At 46.6% G+C, this 24,077-nt stretch overlaps 1 protein-coding gene across 1 annotated transcript; it reads left to right on the top strand.

The window, feature by feature from the left end:
* Positions 1-4,371: 4,371 nt before the first annotated feature.
* On the top strand, positions 4,372-5,439 carry LOC127309510 (putative cyclin-F2-1). The gene has a single exon (XM_051340339.2). The coding sequence runs from the start codon at positions 4,394-4,396 to the stop codon at positions 5,399-5,401; it is 1,008 nt and encodes a 335-aa protein (XP_051196299.1). The 5' UTR covers positions 4,372-4,393; the 3' UTR covers positions 5,402-5,439.
* The last annotated feature ends 18,638 nt before the right edge of the window (positions 5,440-24,077 follow it).

Here is a 24,077-nt window from a genome sequence, read left to right as displayed (position 1 = left end):
TAACAAGACATAAACATCAAGCATAATCATCCAACATAGAGATTAAGCATACAATAACTTGTCCACACGGATTATTAGAGCAGTAAATGATTCCGGAAATGAAACCAAGCAAATGGCACAAGCCAAGAAAAAGCAAATAAAGTAGCAATGGCTTGTGCAAAACATCAACACCCACCCAGGAAGCCCGTAATCCTAGACTCTACTCTCTTCTCGCCCTTTGGCATCGGAACACCAAAAAAGACAGGAGAGGGCATGGATGCTAGCGTTCATATATTATCAATAGAACTCATCCCCAGTAGCTGGGGAGCCCTCTTCGTCATCCTCTCCATCGTCTTCATCATCACCAGACCCATCAGAGCCAGACCTAGAAGCATCGGGAGCAGGAGCAGTCCTAAACCGAGTCCTGGGAGAAGGAGCGGCATGGGAAGAACCACTGGGAGCAAACAGGGAGAGGTCAAAGTTCTAGAACATGGCGTCTTCAATGGGAGGCATTTCCCAATGTGGAGAAGTCAGTGGCTCTAGTTCAGGGCCAACAGGAGGAACGGGGTGGTTTCTTTCAGCCATGAATGCATTCTAGCGCCTCCTAGTCTCTTGATTCATAGCCAGACTTTGATGAGCCACATCATTGGTATTCTTGCACATTTGTCATAAGTTTGAGAAGCGAGCTGCACCCCGCTTGGGACGCATAGAGGAGCTGGAACTAGCAGCCGGATCATGCCTTTCCTTGGTCCTGCGCTCTGAAGGCATTAAGTCAGGACTCTTGGGTTTGTAACCACGGTTGGTAAACTTGAAAGTATCCATCTTTATCACTTGGTCTTTCCTGTTGAAAGGAGTGGGCACAACGGAATTAATAAGCTGCTGGATGTACTGAGCAAAGTTCGGAGTCATGCGATTGCAAATAGAACGCCTCAGTTCATTGTAGAGAAAGTCACAGCCATCATTCCTCTTAATGTTTTGAGGGTGGCAGTAGAACATGAGGTTGAGATGGTAGGCTCTGCAGTCACTAGAATCTCCAGACTTGTTGATCATACTCTCACGGAATATCTTGGCTAGAACTTGGTAAGAGTAATATGTAGGCATCCCCTTCTCTTCAAGGAATTTCTGCGCTCGGTTCCTAATCAAGTGTTGGAAAAAACGGAATATGATGCTTTCTACTTCAGCAGTAGGGTTGGCATGAAGCCATCCCTGAAATTAGTGGAGGAGCATGGGCAGGCTCTGGAGGATAACATAATGCAATATCACTGTGATTGAACGGATCCTTTGTGTGAACCTGAAAGCCTCGAGCACGACCACCACCAAGTCCCATTGCTTCACAAAAGTCATTGTAGTTGCAAGAATACTGCTCCATCCCGGTCATCCAAGTCATAGTGCGAGCAGGATCATCATGAAAGAAAATTGTGTAGTGAAACTGGCGAACAAGGGTCGGGCAATACTCCCCAGTAATATAAGAGTTGCCAGGCTTCAAGCACACAAGATCAAGAAGTCCCATCTTCTCCAAAGCATCAACCACAAAGCGATACTCAGTGGCACTGTACATGAGGATCTCTTCCTTGTTGATAGCCCTGGGCTGCACAAATGTGAAATTCCTCATATGTTTTGGAGAGATGTAGAAGTCATCCCAGAAACAAGCTTGAGTCTTAGTCCAGAATTCCCTGTCACCACCGGTGTAGGTTCTTTCCTTGAAACGATAGGGATTAGACTCTCTGAGTCTCCTCCAACGAGCAATTTGAACTGTATCAGTATTGTCATCAGGAATAAGGAGGCTAAAATAGGGGATAGCAGTGGGGTAAGTGTGCATGTCATCAGGAATAAGGAGGCCAAAAGATATCACATGTATACAAGTGTTTTGACGAAACTGAGAAAAAATCTGGTTGAGTCAACGTGTCGCCCGGCAGCACCGGGCTGTAGACCGGACCAGCCGGTCAGGCAGCCGGTCTATCGGGCGGCTCGCCGACCCGGCCGGCGTGTGAACCGGCACACGGGGCCAGAGGCCGGGGCATAATAATTGCTATAAATTTTCCAGATTTTTGTCACAATCTCATGCAAAAACTCATGTACTTGTACACATATGATAGCAAGATAGAGTGAACCCCATGAATGGAGGTGTATAGTATTTTAATGGCACAAGGTACCCTAACCCTAATACCTCCTAACCCTAACCCTATATTCTCAAATCCCTCAAATGTGGAGCAATAGACAAAGGGATCCAAGACATAGGGAGGAGAGGAGAGGAATTACCTGAAGACATTGCTCTCCTTGCTCAATGGAGCAAGAAAAACTTCAAGAGAGGGCTTGGTGAGCAAAATCCCAAGAACTCCAAAGGTTGTTTGAGAGAGAGAGACCAAATCCTTTGTGAATAACCTCCAAAGGGCCTGATCTATGGTGGAGTGGACTATGGGTAGTTTCTAATGGTGGGAATGCCCTAGGAGATGAGGGAGAGGTAGGGCGGCGTCCATGGCAGCAGAGAGGTTGAAGGGAAGAATGAGGAAGAAACCCCAAGGGGTATCCTCCATCCCACTTAACCTTTCGTCGGCCAGTGTGTGCGCTGGCAGACCGGGCCGTGCACCGGGACGGCCGGCGACAGACCCGGTAGCATCGGGTCTGGCGCCGGGCTGCCATTTGCTAACCCCCTTTTTGTATTTTCTTTATGGAATTTTTGTGTATAGGTTCAGAAGATGGCATGCACAGTATAGATAGATAGATATTGAAAAGAGGAGCATACACACGGGGTAGGAACAAATGTTTTCTAGGCATAGCCATTGGAGTGAAATCCAAACAAGATACAAATAGCAACAATGGGCATGATTCGAATTATATCAAGAATCACAAACTTTTTAGAACAAAAGAATTTTGCAATAAGATTAGTTAGCCTCATAAGATGAAATTACTTTGTAAAAGAGAGGCTAAATGAGTGTCGGGGGATTACTCCCCCTATGTTAAGCGCAAATGTCATGAGACCTTGAAGAGACATGCTTGGGTCCATATTTTGACATTGGGTCTATTTATGTTGCACACATAGGTATGCATCATACTAAGAGATGGTAAGATGACTATCCCCATACGTGTTGCACAACCAAGCTAAATAGCAAGTTAAAAGTAAGAATGTAGTGCAAGATGTTGTTCCATCTAAGTTTTTAGGATCAAGAATACTGGTGGCCCCCGACCTGCAGGTGGCCCACCCAACCGACGCTGGTGGCAGTAGCAACTCATCTTCTTCCAGTGCCGGCATCACTCAAGACACTGGTGCTGACGCCAAGGCCACTACTGACACCAACGCCGAGAACAAGTAAGATGTAACCCTCGTGGCTCCATCAACTTAGCTACACGGAGTTATGAGTTTTGATCGAGAATAGAGAGGAGCTCCTGGGTTGAGAAGGGTGCAGTGCTATTTGCTTTCCTATTTTGCGAAGACGATCTCGATGTGATGCCACTGTGTAGGGTGACGATACCATGTGTAGGAGTAGTCCAGCTTACTCTCTCTTGTTGCTGCTTCCCGAGAACTCTTCAGGAGATTTTCTCAGAGCTAGAGCCACTTGGACTAGGATTCAGGCACTTTGTTTTCTCGTTCTGATCTTGGATCGTGAAGATGCTCAACTACCGATGTTCACTGCCTTGAGAATTCCTCTGGTAGCAGTATTATGCCTTGTGAATTCTTGCTCTGATCTTGGATCTTGAAGTTGCGTAGTTGAGCAGTATTTATGTGAAAGCTCGCCTTCTTGAGAATTCCTCATTGTTTCTGATCTTGCATCCCATTTGCCTGGTGTGCATTTTCTGAGGAAATCAAACTCGCAAATACAATTAGCAATCCCGCTGGTGGGTGTGCCTATGTCTAAGTTGACTGAGATTTTCTTAAGTCTCAATCAACTCAGAAAAGTGCAACTCGGTTCAGTTGCACATTTCTATCAGAAAAGTGCAATTGCACATTTCTATCAGAAAAGTGCAATTGCACTTTCTTAACAGAAAAATGCAACTGAAAGCACATTTTGTAAGTGACTTAGACTTAAGAAAATCTCAGTGAGACATAGCAAAAGCATGCATATTTCTTTCAAGGAATTCGGTCATCAAATAACCAAACTCGCAAATACCATTGGTGGATATGTCAGCACAATTGCCGCGTTTCCAGTCGCGTATGTATTCCGCGCAGCGCCTGTATTCCAATCGTGATCGAAATCTTACCGACGGGCGACGGCAACAACAGTAGCGTAGCTTCCACGGTTGCAATTGGAATCCGACTCTAGCGATTAAACCCACTACGTATTACGAGACCGATATGGTTTCCAATCCTGGAGCCATGGATATATAGGCAGGACTCGACCCAGACCCTTCCTCCTCTCGTACCCTAGCTCCTAGAGTCGAATAGTCGATCCCTTCTCTTCTCCATCTGGATCAAGCCATGGATCCCTGTAGCTTTGAGCTTATTCCGGGCACTCCTCTCTCCGCCGTCTTCTCAGGCTGCGTCGATCAGTCGACGACGACTGAGTTTGTTGACGACGCCTACCTCCGGGCTATCGGCGCACTTCCTCCACTTCCACCTGTCCGCTTCGCTTCTTCCTCCCCCATCCATCACGCGGCGGCACTCCACGACTCCATCGAGCTCCCGGCGACGTGCGAGGTGTCCGACTACGATGCTGACATCGACGTCAACCTCCGGGAGATGGAGAAGGACGCCAAGCAGTGGCCCTCGCCGGAGTATCTGAAGACGGTGCAGGGAGGTCGGATGACCAAGTCCAGGCGCGCGGAGCTCGTGTCCTGGATGGACGACTTCACCCGCTACTTCGACCTCGCCCCCGGCACGCTGCACCGCGCCGTCTCCTACGTCGACCGAGTCCTCTCGCAGCGAACCCTGCCGGAGACTGACACGGAGCACGCGCTCCAGCTCCTGGGCGCCACGGCCGTCTACACCGCCGCGAAATACGAGGAGCAGTGCTCAACACACAAGCTGAACGCCACGGCCGTCGCCGGGATCTGCGGGCTCGACACGACCAACAAGGAGGTGATCGCCATGGAGCTCGGCATAGTGGAGGCGCTGGCGTACGACCTCAGCAGGCCCACGGCATACACCTTCGTCGAGCACTTCACCAGGCACGGCGGCAGAGGAGAGCAAGACTCGGAGGTTCAGCGGCTGGCGCATCACCTCGCCGACAGATCGCTCTACGACTACAGTCTGCTGCAGCTCCTGCCGTCCGTGGTGGCGGCGTCGGCGGTCTTCCTCGCCAGGCCAATCCTGAACCCGAATGCCATCGACGTGCAGCAGTGGAACGAAGATTTCGAGGAGCTGACGGGGTACTGGCCCACGGACATCATCCTTGGCATCGAGTCCTTGTACATGCTGAATCACGATTCTCGCTTCGACGTGGTGCCAGACTTCCTGGAAGGCCAGTTGATGGATTTCAGGTGCTAGATTTAGGGTTAGGGATGGAGACGCACTCTTGAATCTTGTACGTGTTGTAAATCAGGTTAAAATGTTGTACATGAGTACATTGTTACTTTGATATATGCTATTACGTCGTCATATAGTTGAAATCAGCTAGCAGAACGGAGTCATGCACCGACTTGTGGTTGCAGGATGCTCCCCATTGCAGACCTCGTGGCTGCGGATTGTAATTCTGTTCCATGTGATTGTCGTGAGTAATGAATCTCTCTTCTTGATGAAGAAACAGTTCTGCTTCTTCTATTTTATGATGGTTAGGGTTTTAGGGTATGACTCTTTCGATGAATCACGATTCTCGCTTCGATGTGGTGTCAGAGTTCCTGGAAGACCAATTAATCGATTTCAAGGAGTAGTAAAAGATTTAGGGATGGAGAAAGCTAGCTCTTGAATTAACCTTGAGTTGTAAATCACGTTCAAATGTATACATTGTTTGATATGATGATGTTATGTTGTATAGTTGAAAACTTGAAATCAGCTAGAACGGAGTCATGCACTGACTTGTGGTTTCAGATACTCCTGATACCTACCATTGATCCTTCCCTGCCCGGAGTAATAAATCTCTGTATATATTGATTAAACAACAGTGGTGCTTCTTCTATTTTACGTGGCTAGCTAAGGTTTTAGGGTATGACTCTTCCGCGATGCTCATGTTCGGATTTTCTCTGTATCTAAGTCCAGTGAAAAATAATTGTTTGTATAACGACTAAAGTGCAAACAATCTCTAAAGTTCGCCAATCAACTTACATATAGACGCTCCAAAAAAAATTCCCCTTTTGCAATTGGTGATGTATATATAAATGCAATTGATGAACAAAACAGTTATCCTTCTTATTTTCTCAGTGGTTAAGGTTTAGGCCATGACTCTTCCGATTTTCATATGGGATTTCTATTTTCGTGCCCTCGGTTCCTTAGTTGTGCTCAGTTTTCCCCAGCCCCTTAGTTTTTCCTCAGTTTTCCCCAAAACCTTGTCTGAAACCCGCAGAAGGAGGTCGGACGGAAGGAATCCCGTTAGTTGACGTTGGTTGGTGCTGGCAAGTGGGGCCGCTGTTGGTGCCCCGCAGTGGACACGTCTTCACTTATCCAGATCATCGTGGGACCCACAACTTGTCCACGTTAAGTGCGCCGGACCCACAGCTTACCCAGGTGACCGTTGCAAAATGGGAGCCCGAGCCAGCCCCGCGCCCGTGCCCGTGCCATTGCTTCGCCTTTCTTTCTCCGCGCCCCATTGTTCTTCTTCTCCGCCAGCGGCAGCCCTTCTCCGGTAGGCGGGTGATGTCTAGTTTCTCTTCGACCTCCCGTTCTTCATGGCCGCAGTATGGACCCGTGCCTTTGACAAGATGCCCCGATCGCCCACGCCAGAGCCTACGAAGCGGTCGATCTGTAAGACGGACGAGAACGGCAACCGTGGACGTGAGTTCGTTGCATGCGAGAGCTTGCCATATAGAGAGGGGGATAAGGTTAGATCTCGCTCCAATTTCTCTGTTTTCTCTCGATTTTCTTGTTATTCCCTCGAATTTGGGATTTAGGGTTCACGTTGTTGTTTTCAGATCTTGAAGAAATGCAGGCATTTCGAGTGGATCGATGTGTACGTTCGTAGGCTTCGATTGCAGGAATCAATTGGCGTTATTGGGGGCGCAATTTGGGAGGGGGACTTGCTTTGTAGAGAATGCGGCGGAGAGAGGAGCCGTTCCGATTAGGGACCTTCCGATTATGCCTAATGCTCCCAATGCGAATCTGGTGGAAGTGAAGGGAGAACTGAAGAAAATGAACAAGCGATTAAGGCAGCTGATTGAGTTGAAGAAGCAAGCTAATCGATGGCTGGTTGTTTTTTTGGTTGTATAATTACGATCGGATTCTTATCATTGCTCACCAGCGCTAGAAGTTGTTACAAGGGATACCTTGTTACAAATCCATTATTCAGTTACATGTACTTGTAGTTGTTTTCAAAGTTAGTGTGTGCATTCACCGAAATTACCAACTATATTCCCTAAAAGAAAAGGAAAGCTAAAGATCGTTGATAATTGTTAGAGTGGTGACAAATAATGCAATCACCGAAATCCGCAAATATGTATGCCTCATGTTTATACCAAAATTATACCACTTTTAGGCCTTTCCAAAATACCAATACCATATCCCAAACTATATTCCCTAAAAGAAAAGGACAGCTAAAGATAGTTGATAATTGTTAGAGGGGTGACAAATAATGCAATCGCCGAAATTCGCAAAAATGTATGCCTCATGTTTATAACAAAATTATACCACTTTTAGGCCGTTTCAAAATACCAATACTATAACCCAAACTATATTCCCTAAAAGAAAAGGACAGCTCAAGATAGTTGATAATTGTTAGAGGGGTGACAAATAATGCAATCCCGAAATCCGCAAATATGTATGCCTCATGTTTATACCAAAATTATACCACTTTTAGGCCTTTCCAAAATACCAATACCATATCCCAAACTATATTCCCTAAAAGAAAAGGACAGCTAAAGATAGTTGATAATTGTTAGAGGGGTGACAAATAATGCAATCGCCGAAATCCGCAAAAATGTATGCCTCATGTTTATAACAAAATTATACCACTTTTAGGCCGTTTCAAAATACCAATACTATATCCCAAACTATATTCCCTAAAAGAAAAGGACAGCTCAAGATAGTTGATAATTGTTAGAGGGCTGACAAATAATGCAATCACCGAAATCCGCAAATATGTATGCCTCATGTTTATACCAATACTATATCCCAAACTATATTAAGTGGCAAACTCGTCATTGCATTCTCCACCGACAGAGAGAGAGAGATGGGTGGCCACGAAGAGAGAGAGAGAGAGAGAGAGAGGTTGCCACGAAGAGACGGATAGGGGTATACTGCCCGTTAGATCAGTGGATCAACGGTTCGTGGAGTCGATCCGTGTGACAACGGCTCAACCAATCGGGATAAGTTTGGGCTTCTCGAGCATTTGTGACAGTACTTGAGGGCAAAACTGAGTAGTACTAAGAATCCAAGGGCACATAAATAGTAAATAGACTAAGGGATTCAAACAAAAGAATTACAAAATGAAAAATGTGTGTTTTGTACAATATAATTCATATTGGGCTACATCAAATTATTTGCAATTCAAATATACATGAGTGTGACAATTATGGCATCATTTAGATAAACTATGTTTTGGGAAAGATGTTTTGCAAAGGGGTTTGGGTGGAAAACCATGCATCTTCATAGCTACACTAGTGATTCTGAGAAGTGGCAATTTGTGGTAAAACTTGATTTATATATGTTTGTTAAGGTTTTCTAGGTGGCAGGTTGCGTACGAAGACTCCATGAGTAGTTGCCACTATGTTTTTATTTTTTTGGATTTTTTTGCGCATGAAATAACTCAATTAGCTATGTTAATCTCATTTGTTGACTCTCTGTTGACCAGCTACTTGAGGGTAAAACTGAGTATATTGCACTTGCCGGTCTAAGTCCTCGAGGGGAAAACTGAGTACAGATAAAATTTCTGTATAAGGCCTGAGGTTATAACTGAGTACACCAAACGTCCCAGGGTTAGACTCGGGTAGCGGTGCACGCTGCAGCCGTGCATAGCGGACGCGTGTTGCCGTGCATAGCGGACGCGTGTTGCCGTACACGCCACCTTCGTCTTTATAGAGCCCCTCTTTCTCTCCCTCGACGCACGTTCTCACCGGCTCCTTGCAACCGCCTCTCCTGTCCCATCATCTTCTCCACAACCGAAGAAAAACCCCGAAGAAAACCGCCGGCGATGGAGAAGAATGAGATGCCCATTGTCGGCACATCAGCCGCCGCCCCGTCCAGGCCCTCGCCGCTGCTTCCATCGTAGCAGCCGGCGCATCGGCCGCCGCCCCCGTCCAGGCCCCTGTCGCTGCTTCCAACGTAGCAGCCGGCGCATCGGCCGCCGCCCCCGTCCAGGCCCCTGTCGCTGCTTCCAACGTAGCAGCCGGCGCATCGGCCGCCGCCACCGTCCGATCCCGTCGATTGGGACCCGTACGAACCCGGTGCGGTACGACGCGCCGGAGAACCCCTATGACACCACCATCGTCGACAACGAGCCGGAGGTAACCCTTTGTTCCCTTGTTCTTATCTCATTTCAATCATTTTGTGTTAGATCTACCGTTATTACGGTTCGTCTGTTCCTAGTTCAATCCTTTTTTGTTAGATCTTGAGTTATTACTGTTCGTACATTCCTAGTTCGATCCTTTTGTGTTAGATCTTGCGTTATTAGTGTTTGTGATTTGCTTTTGTTTAAGATTTGTGCCGATGATGATGAATATTTGGGCATAAATTGATTCAGGTTTGGTCGGTAAACAATTGGTGTGTACAAATTTGTTGTGCATGATCTTTGGTTTGCTGACTCAAATCTGGATATAAGTGTGTCCAATGTAATCGAGGCTACCTCTTTTTTCGAGCCCATATTATCATGCATGATTTTTTGTTCACTCTCTGTTCCATCATCGTTGCAATTGACTCCGTGTTTTTTGCACGATCTTTGGTGCTACGTGACAGGTGCGAGCAGCGACGTCGGCAGCCGGCGACGAGTCCTTCCACACCAAGACTCGTCACGTCCTCGGGAGGCTGCAGTCCGGCCATTACGATGGCCCTTTTGCTCGAGGCATTTACAAGTGCCCCTTACGCAACAGAAGCTCCGCGCCACCGACTTCAACTCCCTGGTGAACCATGCTGAATCCATTGGCGGATGTGGCGCTAGAGTTGGAAGGACCGTGAACGTGCATGCGTACATGGCCAAACACAAAGCACTTGGGATTCACTGCGCAACCTCCAAGCGAGTCACACGCGCTACCCGGAGGCGTTGAACGTGCCTACTGCACTCTACGTATGTGACTGCTCTATCTGTAGAGCAGCTTAATTTCATGTAAAATGTAGCTTATGTTGGATCTATCGGTACTACTTTTGGATCTGTCCTGAATATATCTATGCTATGTTGGTTGCTGTATGCAGCTTATCCTATATTTTTTCTCTCGATTTGTGCCCTAGATTTCCTACCTGATTGGGTAAAAACGAAGGCATAAAGAAATGAATGGCGTTAAAAAACAGAAGGAGAAGCTGCTCTAGATTTGCTACCAATTTGGGCTATCAAATATGAATGAGATCGAGCGATAGAGAGGAAAAAGGTACATTGAAAACTGCTAATCTGGGCGAAAGAGACAGAAACCACTCGTGCCCCCGTCCCGGACCCACACGGCTCCACACGCTACGGCCCCACACGCTACGGCCACACAAACACGGCCTCGTCCTGTCCCACGCGGTCCCTTCCTACCAGCCCCACACGACGCGGTCCCACACGACGCGACCCCACAAACGACACGACCCCACTCGTCAGCACGGAACGGTCAACTTAACGGATTCCTTCCGTCCGAGCTCCTTCTGCGGTTCAGACAAGGGCTTGGGGAAAACTGAGGAAAAACTAAGGAGCTGGGGAAAACTGAGTACAACTAAAGAACCGAGGGCACGAAAATAGAAATCCCTTTTCATATTACAAACTTGAGTATCACAAGACGGAACCTTAGAGACAATTTGCACAAAAAAGAAAATCCAACTCTAAAGAAAAACCTCATGCACGCAAATTCCTGTATGATTATAATAAAGTTGGAGCGGTTTCTTATAAACGGCAGTCTCCAAAAATATTTGCAGTGGAGCCAACAAGCTCAAAAGAAACCCGGGATGTTTAGAAACTATAGTAGTAAGAGCATCTCCACTGGTCCCGTCGCATTTCAATCACTAAAAGTGGCCCTCTGTGTCGATTTGCATCGGGCCGCAAACGTGAAATCGGCTGAAAATGACCAGCTGGCCGTTTGCCCATCGGCTCGATGCATTTGTTTCCCCAAAAAAAATCATTGATAAAACAATTTACATAGTGCGGAAAAAACATGAAAATGTAAAAAAAAAGTCATGGCTTGCTAACCCTAGCCTACGCCTCGTCGTTGTTGGACGAGGTCCGTGATACTATTAGTGGAGCATCATTCACGCCAGAGGAGGAATAGGTACACCCAAGGAGTTTGTGTGATCCCGCCTGGCTTGATGCTAAGCTTGGGAAGATCATCCCGAGCCTCGCGAAATTCTACCACTCGTTTTAAGCAAGTTTATTTTTAGTCATGCATCTAAGAATAGAAACTTGTTGCATTATTATTATTATATCTTGTATTTCCTTTGGATAGTGAAGTACTCTTATCCTATGAAATTTAAGTCATTATTTCGTTTGAAGCTTGATTGAATCATGGTTATTATATTAGATGTATGAATTAGGATGAATATGCATGTACTTGCATCATGATGATTTTATAGTCCTCCACACCAGAAAGCTTTGATAGGATACATGAAAATTATGTACAAAGTGTTTTACAATCATTGGTTCCTTCATGAAAAAAAAAGCAAAGAAAGAAAGAGGGAAGGAAAAAAGTAAAAGTAAAAAAGAAAAAAGAGGGAAGAAAAGAGAAAGTGCAAAAAGAAAAAAAGAATTGATAGTATAATTCATGAAGAAAAGTTAACTTCATGATTTTATGATATTTAGATAAAGTAGTCTTCTTGTCTACTATCAAACCTCGAAAGGTGTGGAGGCCTTTAAGTCATTTGATTTTGAGAATGGTATAGTGTTGTTCATAACCTAGCTCTGCATCCTATGTTATAATGCTTTTTCTTAAAAATGCCTCATTTGTTTTAGCGACTTAAGCTCCATGAACAAAGATGACTATGTCCATTAAGCTTCTATCTTGCTCGGGGACGAGCAAGAGTCTACCTTGGGGAAGTTGATGAGTGCATTTTTAGCATGTTTTCGTACCGTTATTTCATTAAGTTATCATTAAGTAGTGGTAGGGATTTTGTATTTCACCGCGCTACCACGCCCTTTTATGCTTGTCTACACAAGATCTCCAAATAATATTTCAATAATGAAATATCAATGAAAACTGTCATTTTCTGGCATTTTGACGTGATAAAAATCATTTTTACACTTAATAATGTGCATGGGCGAAAGGACAATGCGAGGACAACCTTCTGTAAGTTTAACGGGCATCGGTACGGGCGGACCTTGCCCGTACGGTTTGCATGTACCACCCGTCGGAAGCACCGCCTCGTCAAATACATACACCTCCCGCAGATGGATCTGAGATCCAGGAATATACGCAACCAGAAACACCAGAACACCGCCCGAGAAGAGATCTAAAAGGAGATCAAGAAGGGGCCCCATCTACGCTGCTACCCGGATCTTTGGAGGACAAGGCATCATCACCCTCCTCATCATCCACAACGAATCACCATCTTCATTCTCTCCATCCCATTAGATTATAATCTCCATTACCATTGTGGGTTTGTACTTGGATTCATACCGTTATCCCTTTTCCATACACAAGTTTATGATGATGTTCTTGATTGTCTCCATGTGTGAGTAGTTCATCCCGTTCTTGGGGGAGATGGATAAACCCTAGTACTATTATTATATGAATTAATGAAAGTTCAGAGATGGTAAACCTAGAGGGGGTGAATAGGTTTCTACAGATTTTAATTCTTTCTTTGCAATATTAGGCTTTGCGGAATATAAAGGTGAGCCTAATGCAAACTAGGTGAGGCACCCTAGATGATGATACAAGGACTCAAGCATGAAGGCTCTCACATGCAGTTATATCACAAGTAAAGAGATCGGTTAGGAATAACCGATAGCACGCGGAGACGAAGGTTTATTCCCATGTTCCCTTCCTTTGCAAGAAGGTACGTCACGTTTGGATAGGTGGGGGTCCCACGAAGGATTCCCTAACGCCACGAAGGCTCACCTTCTTCTCCGGAGCCTGTCCCACGAAGGAATAGCTCACTCACTTGTGGTAGAGTTGAGGCAGCCTCCAAACCTACACAATCTTGTCAGGAGCAAATCCACAGCCCGGATGCTTCCGGACTTCTTTTGCCCACCTAGGATTTCCAACGAACCCTAGAGAGCAGGTATCTCGATGAATACAAGGGGAACAAGATTTGGCTCGGTGGAACTATAGATCAAGACCTCCTCTATCTTTTCCCTGGAGGGATTCAAGTTTGGGTGGAGGAGGAGGGAGATCAGAGGCTTTTGGTGTTTCTACCAATGGAGTATGAGAGAGAGAGAGAGCTCAAGAACAGTTTGTAGTATAGTGCCTAAGTATTCTGAGCTAGGTGAAGGGGCATTTATATGTCTTCTTGAAATCCAGCCGTTGTGACTTGTCCAGCTCAGCAAACAGTCGAGGGAGCCGATCTGCCGGGCCTGGGGCCAGGCCATCCGGCGCACGGGCCGGTCCAGCCGGGCCACAGGTTGGACCATCCGTCCGGAACTAGATTGTGCGTCGGGCCGAGACCGGGGTGGAATCTGGGCTTACAGTACATTGACCCAGATGTCACCGGTGCAGGAGTCGGCATGTGCCGGGGAGGCCGGTGCACAGGTCGGCGTCGCCGGACGAGGGGCCGGACCACCCGGTCCGAACCGGACTGTGCGTCGGGCCAGCACCAGGCGGAGGTGCAAGCGATACTGGATAGCGCCCTGATGGCACCGGTCCAGGGGCCGGTCGGCGCCGGTGCCACGGCCTGTCAAGCCGTACCACAGACCAGCCAGAGGCAGAACAGGCGTTCTTCATTTTTGTCGAAGTGGGGGGGGGTCTCCCTTTACCTTCTTGTTCCATTGATACACCATTATGCCTATTTGGGTAATACCTGGGAACAATCTTATAGACATGTATTAGTCCGATTACTCTAGCAACGGTGTCATTGTTACCAAAATAATGGATAAGGGTAAAATACCCTTACAATCTCCCCCTTTTTGGTATACGATGACAAACCGAGCTAGAGTCGCATATAAATATTATGATAAGCTCAAACCTTGATTTCATCTAAGATATTAAGACAGCTCCCCCATAATGTGTGCACTTGGAGAGTTTACGTTTGAATGCAAAGTGCACCATTTGTAGAATATGAGAAGCTCCCCCAATATCTTTAGGAAACAAGCATGGTATGGACAGATATATATCAAGATATAAGCATAAAGCATAATCATCCTAACATAGAGATTAAGCATACAATAACTTGTTCATACACGAATTATTTAAAGTAGCAAATGGTTCCGGAAATGAAAGCAAGCAAATATCACAAGCCAAGTAAGAAGCAAATAAAGTATCAATTGCATGACTTGTGCACCAACCGAGGAACCCCGTGATCCTAGACTCTACTCTCTTCTCCCCCTTTGGCATCGGAACACCAAAAAGGCGAAGGAAAGAGTAGGGATGCTAGCGTTCCCAACAATAGAACTCTGTCCCAGTAGGTGGGGAGTCCTCATCATCATCTTCATCATACTCTTCATTATCTTCATCATCCTCCATATCCAGCAGTATCAGGAGCAGGAGCAGATCTAGTCCTAGGAGGAGGAGCACCACTATGAGTAAACAGGGAGAGATCAAAGTTCTGGAGCATGGCATCATCAATGGGAGGCATCTCCCAAGTTGGTGCAACCACAGGCTCCATCTCAGGTCCAGCTGGAGGAACATGATGGTTTCTTGCAGCCATGAATTCATTTTGGCGCCTCCTAGTCTCTTGGTTCAGGGCAAGGCTTTGATGAGCAACATCGTTGGTATTCCTGCACATCTGCCATAGGCTAGCTAAGAAGCGAGAGGCACCCTGTTTGGGACGCACGGAAGAGCTAGAGCTAGCTGCATGGTCATGCTTTTCCTTGGACCGGCGCTCACAAGGCATCATAGATGGGATTTCCAGTTTGTTTCCCTGTTGAGGAATCTTGAACGGTTCCATCTTTATCAGTTGATCTTTCTTGTTGTTAGGAGATGGCACAACTGTATTGATGAGCTCCTGGACATACTGAGCATAGTTTGGGGTTATACGGTTGCGAACAGAGCGCCTCAACTCACAGTAGAGGAAGTCACATCCATCAATCGTCCTAATATTTTCAGGACGACAGTAGTGCATGAGGTTAAGATGGTAGGCACGACATTCACTTGAGTCTCCCGACTTGCTGATGAGACTCTCACGGAATGTCTTGGCAGGCACTAGATAAGAGTAGTACATCCCTGAGATGGTTGGAGGAGCATGTGTAGGCTCTTGAGGGTAGCAGAAAGCAATATCCCCATGAGTGAATTGCTCCTGAGTGTGAATCTGAAAACCATGAGCACGGCCACCACCAAATCCCATGGCTTGACAGAAGTCAAGGTAGTTGCAAGTATACTGTTCATGTCCAGTCATCCAAGTCATAGTGCGAGCAGCATCATCATGAAAGAAGACAGTGCAGTGGAATTGACGGACAAGGATTGGGCAATACACCCCAACACCCTTTGTACTTCCAGGCTTCAAGCACACAAGATCAAACAGCCCCATCTTTTGCAAGGTATCAACCACAAAGCGATATTGAGTGGCTTGGAGCATGATAAGTTCTTCCTTGTTGATGGCCTTGGGCTGCACAATGACACCATTCCTCATGAGCTCCGAGAAGTTGTAGAAATCGTCCCATATATTCAACTGAGTGTTGGTCCAGAATTCCCTATCTCCACTGTTGTAGGTTCTTTCCTCGAACCTATAGGGATTCTCCTCTCTGAGTCCCCTCCAAGCAGCAACGTGTATTGTACCAACGTTGAATGTTGGCACTTTCTCAACAAGATCATCATCTGGAACTGTGTCTTTGCCTTTCCTTCTCTTTCCTGTTGACTTGGTCCTACATCATGCAGAACTGCCTGGTCCACTGCTCTGGGCTGCTCTGCTAGGCATACGAGTGCTCGTTCGGCACCCCGGGGGCCTCTCATTCCTGCCCCTCTTGGCAGCAACACGTGTGTCATCACCAGAATCTCCTGTGAATGAGGAAATAAAGCGAGAATAGCAGTGGGATAAGTGTACATGTCATCATAAATAAGGAGGCCAAAAGTATAACATATATACAAGTGTTGTGACGAAGTTGCGCGAAAATCTGGGCGAGTCGGTGCATCAGCCGGCACAACCGGGCTGTAGACCGGACCAGCCGGTTGGCCGGGCGACACGCCGGCCCGGCCGGTGTGAGAGCCGGCACGCCGGGCCGTAGGCCGGACACTGATGAATAATATGTATTTTCCATATTTTCAACACAAAGTCATGCAAAAGCTCATATACTTGTACATATATTACAACAATGTAGAGTGAGACCTGTGCATAGAGGTGTGTGACATTCTAATGGCATGAGGTACTAGACAAACCCTAACCCTAACCCTAGTTTCTCAAATCCCTCAACAAATGTGCAATCTATGAGGGAATCAAGACATAGGAAGATGAGGAGGGGTGTTACCCGAAGACATTGCTCTCCCTTGCCGAAAGGAGCAAGAAGAACTGCAAGGAGATTCTTGAGGGGTAAAAGCCCAAGAACTCCAAATGTGGCTTGAGATGGACCAAATCCCTTGGTGAAGATCTTCCAAGGTACTCGATCTATGGTGGAGTGGAGTTTGGGGTGAGTCTAGTGGTGGGAATGCCCTAGGGAGTGGTGGAGAGGGACGGGGTGATGCCAATGGAGGTTGTGGTTGAAAGGGGAAAGTGAGGAAGAAGACCCCCAACAGGTAACCCCCAGTCCCACTTAAACAGCCGTCAGCCGACGGGCAGACTGACAGATGGACATCGGGTCGGCCGGCCGAGGGCCGCGGGCTGGGCGTGGACCGGACTGCTGGCATCAGTCCGTTTTCGCCTTTTTGTATATCTGTGTGTGTATGATCAGAGGATGACATATACAATATAGATAGATAGACACATGATAAGAGGAGCACATACATGGGGTAGAAAACGCAAGATTTTCTAGTTATACCCATTGGAGTGAAATCCAAGCAAGATGTAAATAGCAACAATGGGCATGATTCGAAATATATGAAGAATCATAAATCATTTTAGAATTGTTTTGCAATAAGATCATTTGGCCTCATAGAATGAAATCATTCTGCAGTTGAGGTTAATGAGGGACGGGGGATTACTCCCCCTATGTTAAAGCACAAATGTCATGAGACCTCGAAGAGACATGCTTGGGTCCATATAATGACATTGAGTCTATTTATGTTGCACACATAGGTATGCATCATACCAAGACATGGTAAGATGACTATCCCGATATGTGTTGCACAACTAAGCTAGATAGCTAGTTAAATGCAAGAATATAGTGCAACAAGTTGTTCAATCTAAGTTGTTAGGATCAAGAATACCAAGTTCTCCTCTCAAGTTCACAAACCGGGATTCATCCAAAGGCTTAGTGAAAATATCCGCCAATTGGTAAGTTGTTCCCACATGAGTGAGTTCAATGTCCCTATTGGCAACATGGTCACGTAGGAAGTGATGGCGAATGTCAATATGTTTAGTGCAACAGTGTTGAACTGGGTTATTGGCGATATTTATTGCACTTTCGTTGTCACATACAAGAGGCACCATACCAAGAGACACACCATAGTCTTTCAAGGTTTGCTTCATCCATAACAACTGAGTGCAACAAGATGCCACAGATATGTATTCGGCTTCGGCGGTGGATAAGGCAGTGGAGTTTTGTTTCTTGGATGACCAAGTAACCAATGATCGGCCAATAAATTGGCAAGCCCCGGAGGTAGACTTCCGGTCAACCTTATCACCAGCCCAATCGGAATACGAATAGCCTATTAGTTCAAAGATTGACTCCTTTGGATACCACAACCCGAGAGGAGGAGTAAGAACAAGGTATCTTAAAATCCGTTTGACCGCCACCAAGTGGATCTCCTTAGGAGCAGATTGAAAATGAGCACACATCCCGACACTTAACATGATATCCGGCCTAGAAGCACAAAGGTAGAGCAAGGATCCAATCATGGAACGGTATAACTTTTGATCCACATCCTTCTCACCATCACATGAGCCAAGCTGCCCCTTCACGAGCATGGGTGTGTTCATTGGTGTCGAGGGTACTCCTCGGCAATGCCCTCCGTTTGGGGCTTAGGGTACATGGAATTCTGTAGGCTGACACGAGACATCGGTTATCAAACAAGCGAGGAAAGCGATTTACCCAGTTTCGGGGCCCTCGATGAGGTAAAACCCTTACGTCCTGCCTGTCTTATCTTGATTATGAAAATATCGGGTTACAATGGGGTGCCGAAGGTTTCGGCTGTGATCTCGTCGAGAGGCTAAGTTCTACGGGGACCTAGCTCTGGACTTATGGTGCCTAAAGTTGCTAAGATTGATTGTGTGTCCCTCGGCAGCCCCTCTCCTGGCCCTTATATAGGGAGCCAGGTCTCGAGAGATCTGTCCGGTACGACTAGGTTACCAAGGACCCTAGTTCTAGACTTTCCTTGTATTCTTTGTCTCTTCGTCTTGTTCTTCAAGGAATCTTCTTCGGCACCGACATAGTGGCCCACCTTGCCATCGGGTGTCTTCATGGGCCTCCAGTTGGGCCGTACAGGATAGGTCAATAACAGTTACCCGAAGGGTAATGCCCATGTCAGTAGCCCCGGAGTGTAGCCGAAGATATTTCGGGTAGAGACTAAAGCATGCCTCCACCGAATGTTCTTCTCTCTTGATAATTCTTGTCCTCCTTGTAACATCACCATCTCCTTCTATCGGGTGCGCGTCCAGCGCTCCCGATGGGAGTAGCCCCCGAGTCTAGGTACGGATGCTCGCAATCCGTGCGTAGACTCGAATTGGACATCCGATAGTTTTAACCTTTTTCGGATACCTCAAGCGGACTTCACGACGTCACTGATGATGTAATTACTGTTGTAGTTCTGACTGACAGGACGTGACCTGACGGGCCCATCCTGTTTCTGCGCGGTTCTGTTTTAAGAAATGACCACCACTTGCGTGCAGTTACCAAGGTGACTCCTCGATTTCTGCGATCGATGATGAGAAGAAATCCCCTTAATAAATTGGAAACAACGACACGTGCCCGCTCAATCCTCAGGCTTCCTTGTACTTTATAATCTCTCGGGGCAAACTCTCCCCTTTCCACACTTCATCCTTGCGTCCTTTCTTCCTCATTCATCCTTTTCGTTCACAACTACTACGCCGCCGCCGCTTCCAGATCTTCCTCAGATCTCACAATGGTGAAGAAGAAGAACCCCACTCTCACCACAAGTGATGCAAGCAGTGGCGCCGCCACCAAGACTCCTCTGAACCCGTCGAGGAGAAGCGCGTTAGATGCTCCTCCCCCAGCTCCGGCGCCGCCAGCGCCATCAAGCGCCGGTTTCCACTACTACAAAACGCGACGAGAAGAAGGCTCGGAGCCTCGGAATAATTTCTTCTGACGAGGGGAACGTTATTCTTCTAGGTGCGACTGAAGGAGATATGCCCTAGAGGCAATAATAAAGTGGTTATTATTTATATCTTTATGTTTATGATAAATGTTTATATATCATGCTAGAATTGTATTAACCGAAACATTAGTACATGTGTGATATGTAGACAAACAAGAAGTCCCTAGTATGCCTCTTAAACTAGCTTGTTGATTAATGGATGATTAGTTTCATGATCATGAACATTGGATGTTATTAATAACAAGGTTATGTCATTGTATGAATGATGTAATGGACACACCCAATTAAGCGTAGCATAAGATCTCGTCATTAAGTTATTTGCTATAAGCTTTCGATACATAGTTACCTAGTCCTTATGACCATGAGATCATGTAAATCACTTATACCGGAAAGGTACTTTGATTACACCAAACACCACTGCGTAAATGGGTGGCTATAAAGGTGGGATTAAGTATCCGGAAAGTATGAGTTGAAGCATATGGATCAACAGTGGGATTTGTCCATCCCGATGACGGATAGATATACTCTGGGCCCTCTCGGTGGAATGTCGTCTAATGTCTTGCAAGCATATGAATGAGTTCATAAGAGACCACATACCATAGTACGAGTAAAGAGTACTTGTCAGGAGACGAGGTTGAACAAGGTATAGAGTGATACCGAAGATCAAACCTCGGACAAGTAAAATATCGCGAGACAAAGGGAATTGGTATTATATGTGAATGGTTCATTCGATCACTAAAGTCATCGTTGAATATGTGGGAGCCATTATGGATCTCCAGATCCCGCTATTGGTTATTGGTCGGAGTGAGTACTCAACCATGTCCGCATAGTTCACGAACCGTAGGGTGACACACTTAAAGTTGGATGTTGAAATGGTAGTACTTGAATATGGAATGGAGTTCAAATATTTGTTCGGAGTCCCGGATAAGATCCCGGACATCACGAGGAGTTCCGGAATGGTCCGGAGAATAAGATTCATATATAGGATGTCATTTTATGTGAATTAAAATGTCGCGGAAGGTTCTATGGAAGGTTCTAGAAGGTTCTAGAAAAGTCCGGAAGAAACCACCAAGGAAGGTGGAGTCCACATGGGACTCCACCTCCATGGCCGGCCAACCCTAGTGGGGGAGGAGTCCCAAGTGGACTCCCCCTTAGGGGGCCGGCCACCCCCCCCCCATATGGGAGGTGGAACTCCCACCTTGGTGGGAGTCCTAGCTTGGCTAGGTTTCCCCCCCTTATGGGAAGTTTTTGGTTCGGGTCTTATTCGAAGACTTGGAGACTAACTCTTGGGAATCCACCTATATAATGAGGGGCCAAGGGAGGGGGCCGGCCACCCCAAGACCACAAGCTGGCCGCCCCATTGAAGTGGCCGGCCACCCCCTCCCAAACCCTAGCCGCCCCCTCTCCTCCATATCTCCCGCGTAGCTTAGCGAAGCTCCGTCGGACTTCTTCACCGCCACCGACACCACGCCGTCGTGCTGTCGGATTCAAGAGGAGCTACTACTTCCGCTGCCCGCTGGAACGGGGAGGTGGACGTCGTCTTCATCAACAACCGAACGTGTGACCGAGTACGGAGGTGCTGCCCGTTCGTGGCGCCGGAACCGATCGTGATCAAGATCTTCTACGCGCTTTTGCAAGCGGCAAGTGAACGTCTACCGCAGCAACAAGAGCCTCCTCTTGTAGGCTTTGGAATCTCTTCAAGGGTGAGACTCGATAATCCCCTCGTTGCTACCGTCTTCTAGATTGCATCTTGGCTTGGATTTCGTGTTCGCGATAGGAAAATTTTTGTTTTCTATGCAACGTTATCCTACAGCGACTTCACGGCCCAATCCCCCCGCCGGTTTTACTGTGATGTTCTTATCCTTCTTGTATCGAGGTCTTTCTCTCCCCGTTCACAAATTTCTTCGTCACCTCCTTCGAGTGTATGAGATTCAATTATGGCAGTTAACTCCCAATTCAATCCTTCATCTTTCCATCATTATCACCCTCTGTGAAGCGTTTTTGGGCATTGAGCCCCACTTTGGTTTGTGGAAGAAGATTTTCTTCGTGAAAAGATACAACTCCCGCGGTGGATCTTTCATCATTGGCGGAGTTGGGTTTGTTGCTCGTGAAGAAGTTAACTAGTTCAACTTTCCAATGAAAGAGTCTTTGCAAGGATGGAGGCTGAAGTGGTTTTATATCAGAGACTCATCAGCAGCCGACTCCCAGCTCCCCCAATTCTCTGATGTTCTAGAAGCCAAGCCGAAGAAGTCTTGGAAAAATATCCTTTCACCCAATGAGAAACCAACAGTCGATAAATTGTTTGACAGATTCCTTCGGATCAAGGAATCCGATGGTCAAACCATGATAGGTACGGAGGTAGCCGCTGTGTTCCTAAAACGTCGAGTTCAGCCGATCATGTCTAGGGCTCATCCGATGTGGTTGTATTCGGGTCCCAAGGACGAGACTAGAGTAAATATCGCTGAGTTATCCGAAAAGGAACTGCTTGATGAAGTCCGGCGCCTCACTCTCTTTAGCCAGGAAGATTCAATCCCACTGATATCTTCCCAACGACCATTCAATGCTGATCATCCACCAACCGAGGTAAATTTTTCCCTCCGTGCTCTTATTGTCCTATTTCTCTTGATTATTGTAACTGCCATTATTATCACTTGTTTACTTCGACAGATCCCTATAGCTCCCAAACGTTTGCAAGACTTGTCGAACGATACTTTCGAGAAAAGGGATTCCTCAGTCCCTGTAGGATCTCATACTGAAGGAAATGCAAGTCCAAAAGACGAACACGATGATCCAATGAACCCTGAAGTTGTCTTCATCAATCCTCAATCCTCTGCCGATGACATAAGTGATATAGCAGGGTCAATGCATGATGACGACGCTGATCGTGTTGCCTTTGTTGATGCAGTTGTGGAGGAGGCCGAGGCACTACCCTCAAAGAGACCATCCGGCGGCTTTGCCGACGAAGATGATCTTTTCGATCTGTAAGTCCTTGCTTCTTTTTTCTAGGGTTATGTTCTGTCTTTGTCATTCGTATTTGATTCTAAGTTTGCCAGTTTCTCACTTTTGTAGTGACGAGGGTTTCATCGAGCCTCCATCCAAGAAGGCTAAATCTTGTACCAACCTGCCGAATCTCGCAGCCTCCGAGGCTTCGACCCCTGCTGCAGCCCCCACGGCCCAGATATCGACATCTTCTTCCCTTTCCAAAGGGAAGGAGATTCCTTTGACTGCCGCAGTTACAGCTTCTCCTTCAGGGAAACCTGTAAGCCTTTCTTGTTTTAATGATATATCTATTTGCGACATCTCCAGAGTGGACCTTGATCAAATTATTAGTTCGTTGATAATTAGTTCTCCATCCAATAATCATTCTTCCTTATCTCTTAAGGATTTGCGAACTGTTATCTCTTCTCTGGAGGCCTTCGCCTCCCAATATACCTATCTGGAAGTTGACAAGGCCCAGCTGCAAAAGGAGGTCAAGTCTTCCTCCTCGAAGTTGGAGGGTGCGATAAAAATAGCTGCCGAGGCTCGGCAGGAGGTTGACTCCTTAAAGAATGAGCTCGAGGCCTGAAGAAGAGGCTGAAGGATGAAGAAGCATCCAGGCTTGTTGTCGAAGCTCGGATGATCGAAAATGATGATCTTCTTCGCCAGTCTTCTTTGGCCTTGCTCAGTAATTCCCTTTTCGCTCTCTCATTGATTTTTGCTTTATTAATTCAATTCCTAGTTAATGAACTCCTCTTATTTCGTTCTTTGCAGAGGCTGCTGACATCCCTGCTGAAGCTCTGGACAAGCTCCCGAACAATTCTCCAGCAAATGCTTTGTCGATGACCCTCGAGTCTCACCAGCTCGTTCAGGACCTCCTTCAGAAGGGTAAGGGAGCCATGGGGAGGATGCACTCGATGATCTTCCCCAAGATTGATCAGAACAAGACCTTGGGGCAGCTGATCGACGCTTTTGCCATCAACACGAGGGAGGTTATCGAGGTATTCAAACGTACTTCGCGTACCTACGGTGCCCTCCTAGCCTTTCAGCTAATGATGGATCATGGCTTCAAAGCCAATATTGAAGAGATGTCCAAAGAGCTGCCGAAAGAGCAAGATGGGCGATTTGTTGACTTGGGTGCCTTTACGACCTCGGCACTTAAGTGTGCTCGCCAGCTCCTTGAGCTGGTCTCGGCAAAGAAATCGTCCATTGGACCAAGCTTGTCAAACCAGACCCAGGCCCCTTGATTTTATTCTTGTAATCTTGCTCAGTTAAAACAATGTCCTGTCATCAGACTTCTATGGTTGTAACGAATTTCGTGCTGGCAATGTTGCCAGTCTCCTCTTGCTATAACACTTTTATTTGCACGCTCCCGATGGGAGTAAATTCCAGTGTTGAATCCATATAATCCA

The sequence above is a fragment of the Lolium perenne genome, chromosome 6, assembly GCF_019359855.2.
Source record: "Lolium perenne isolate Kyuss_39 chromosome 6, Kyuss_2.0, whole genome shotgun sequence".
Lineage (NCBI taxonomy): Eukaryota > Viridiplantae > Streptophyta > Magnoliopsida > Poales > Poaceae > Lolium > Lolium perenne.
Note: the sequence above shows the minus strand (reverse complement) of the source record. Positions and strands in the feature narration are given on the sequence as shown.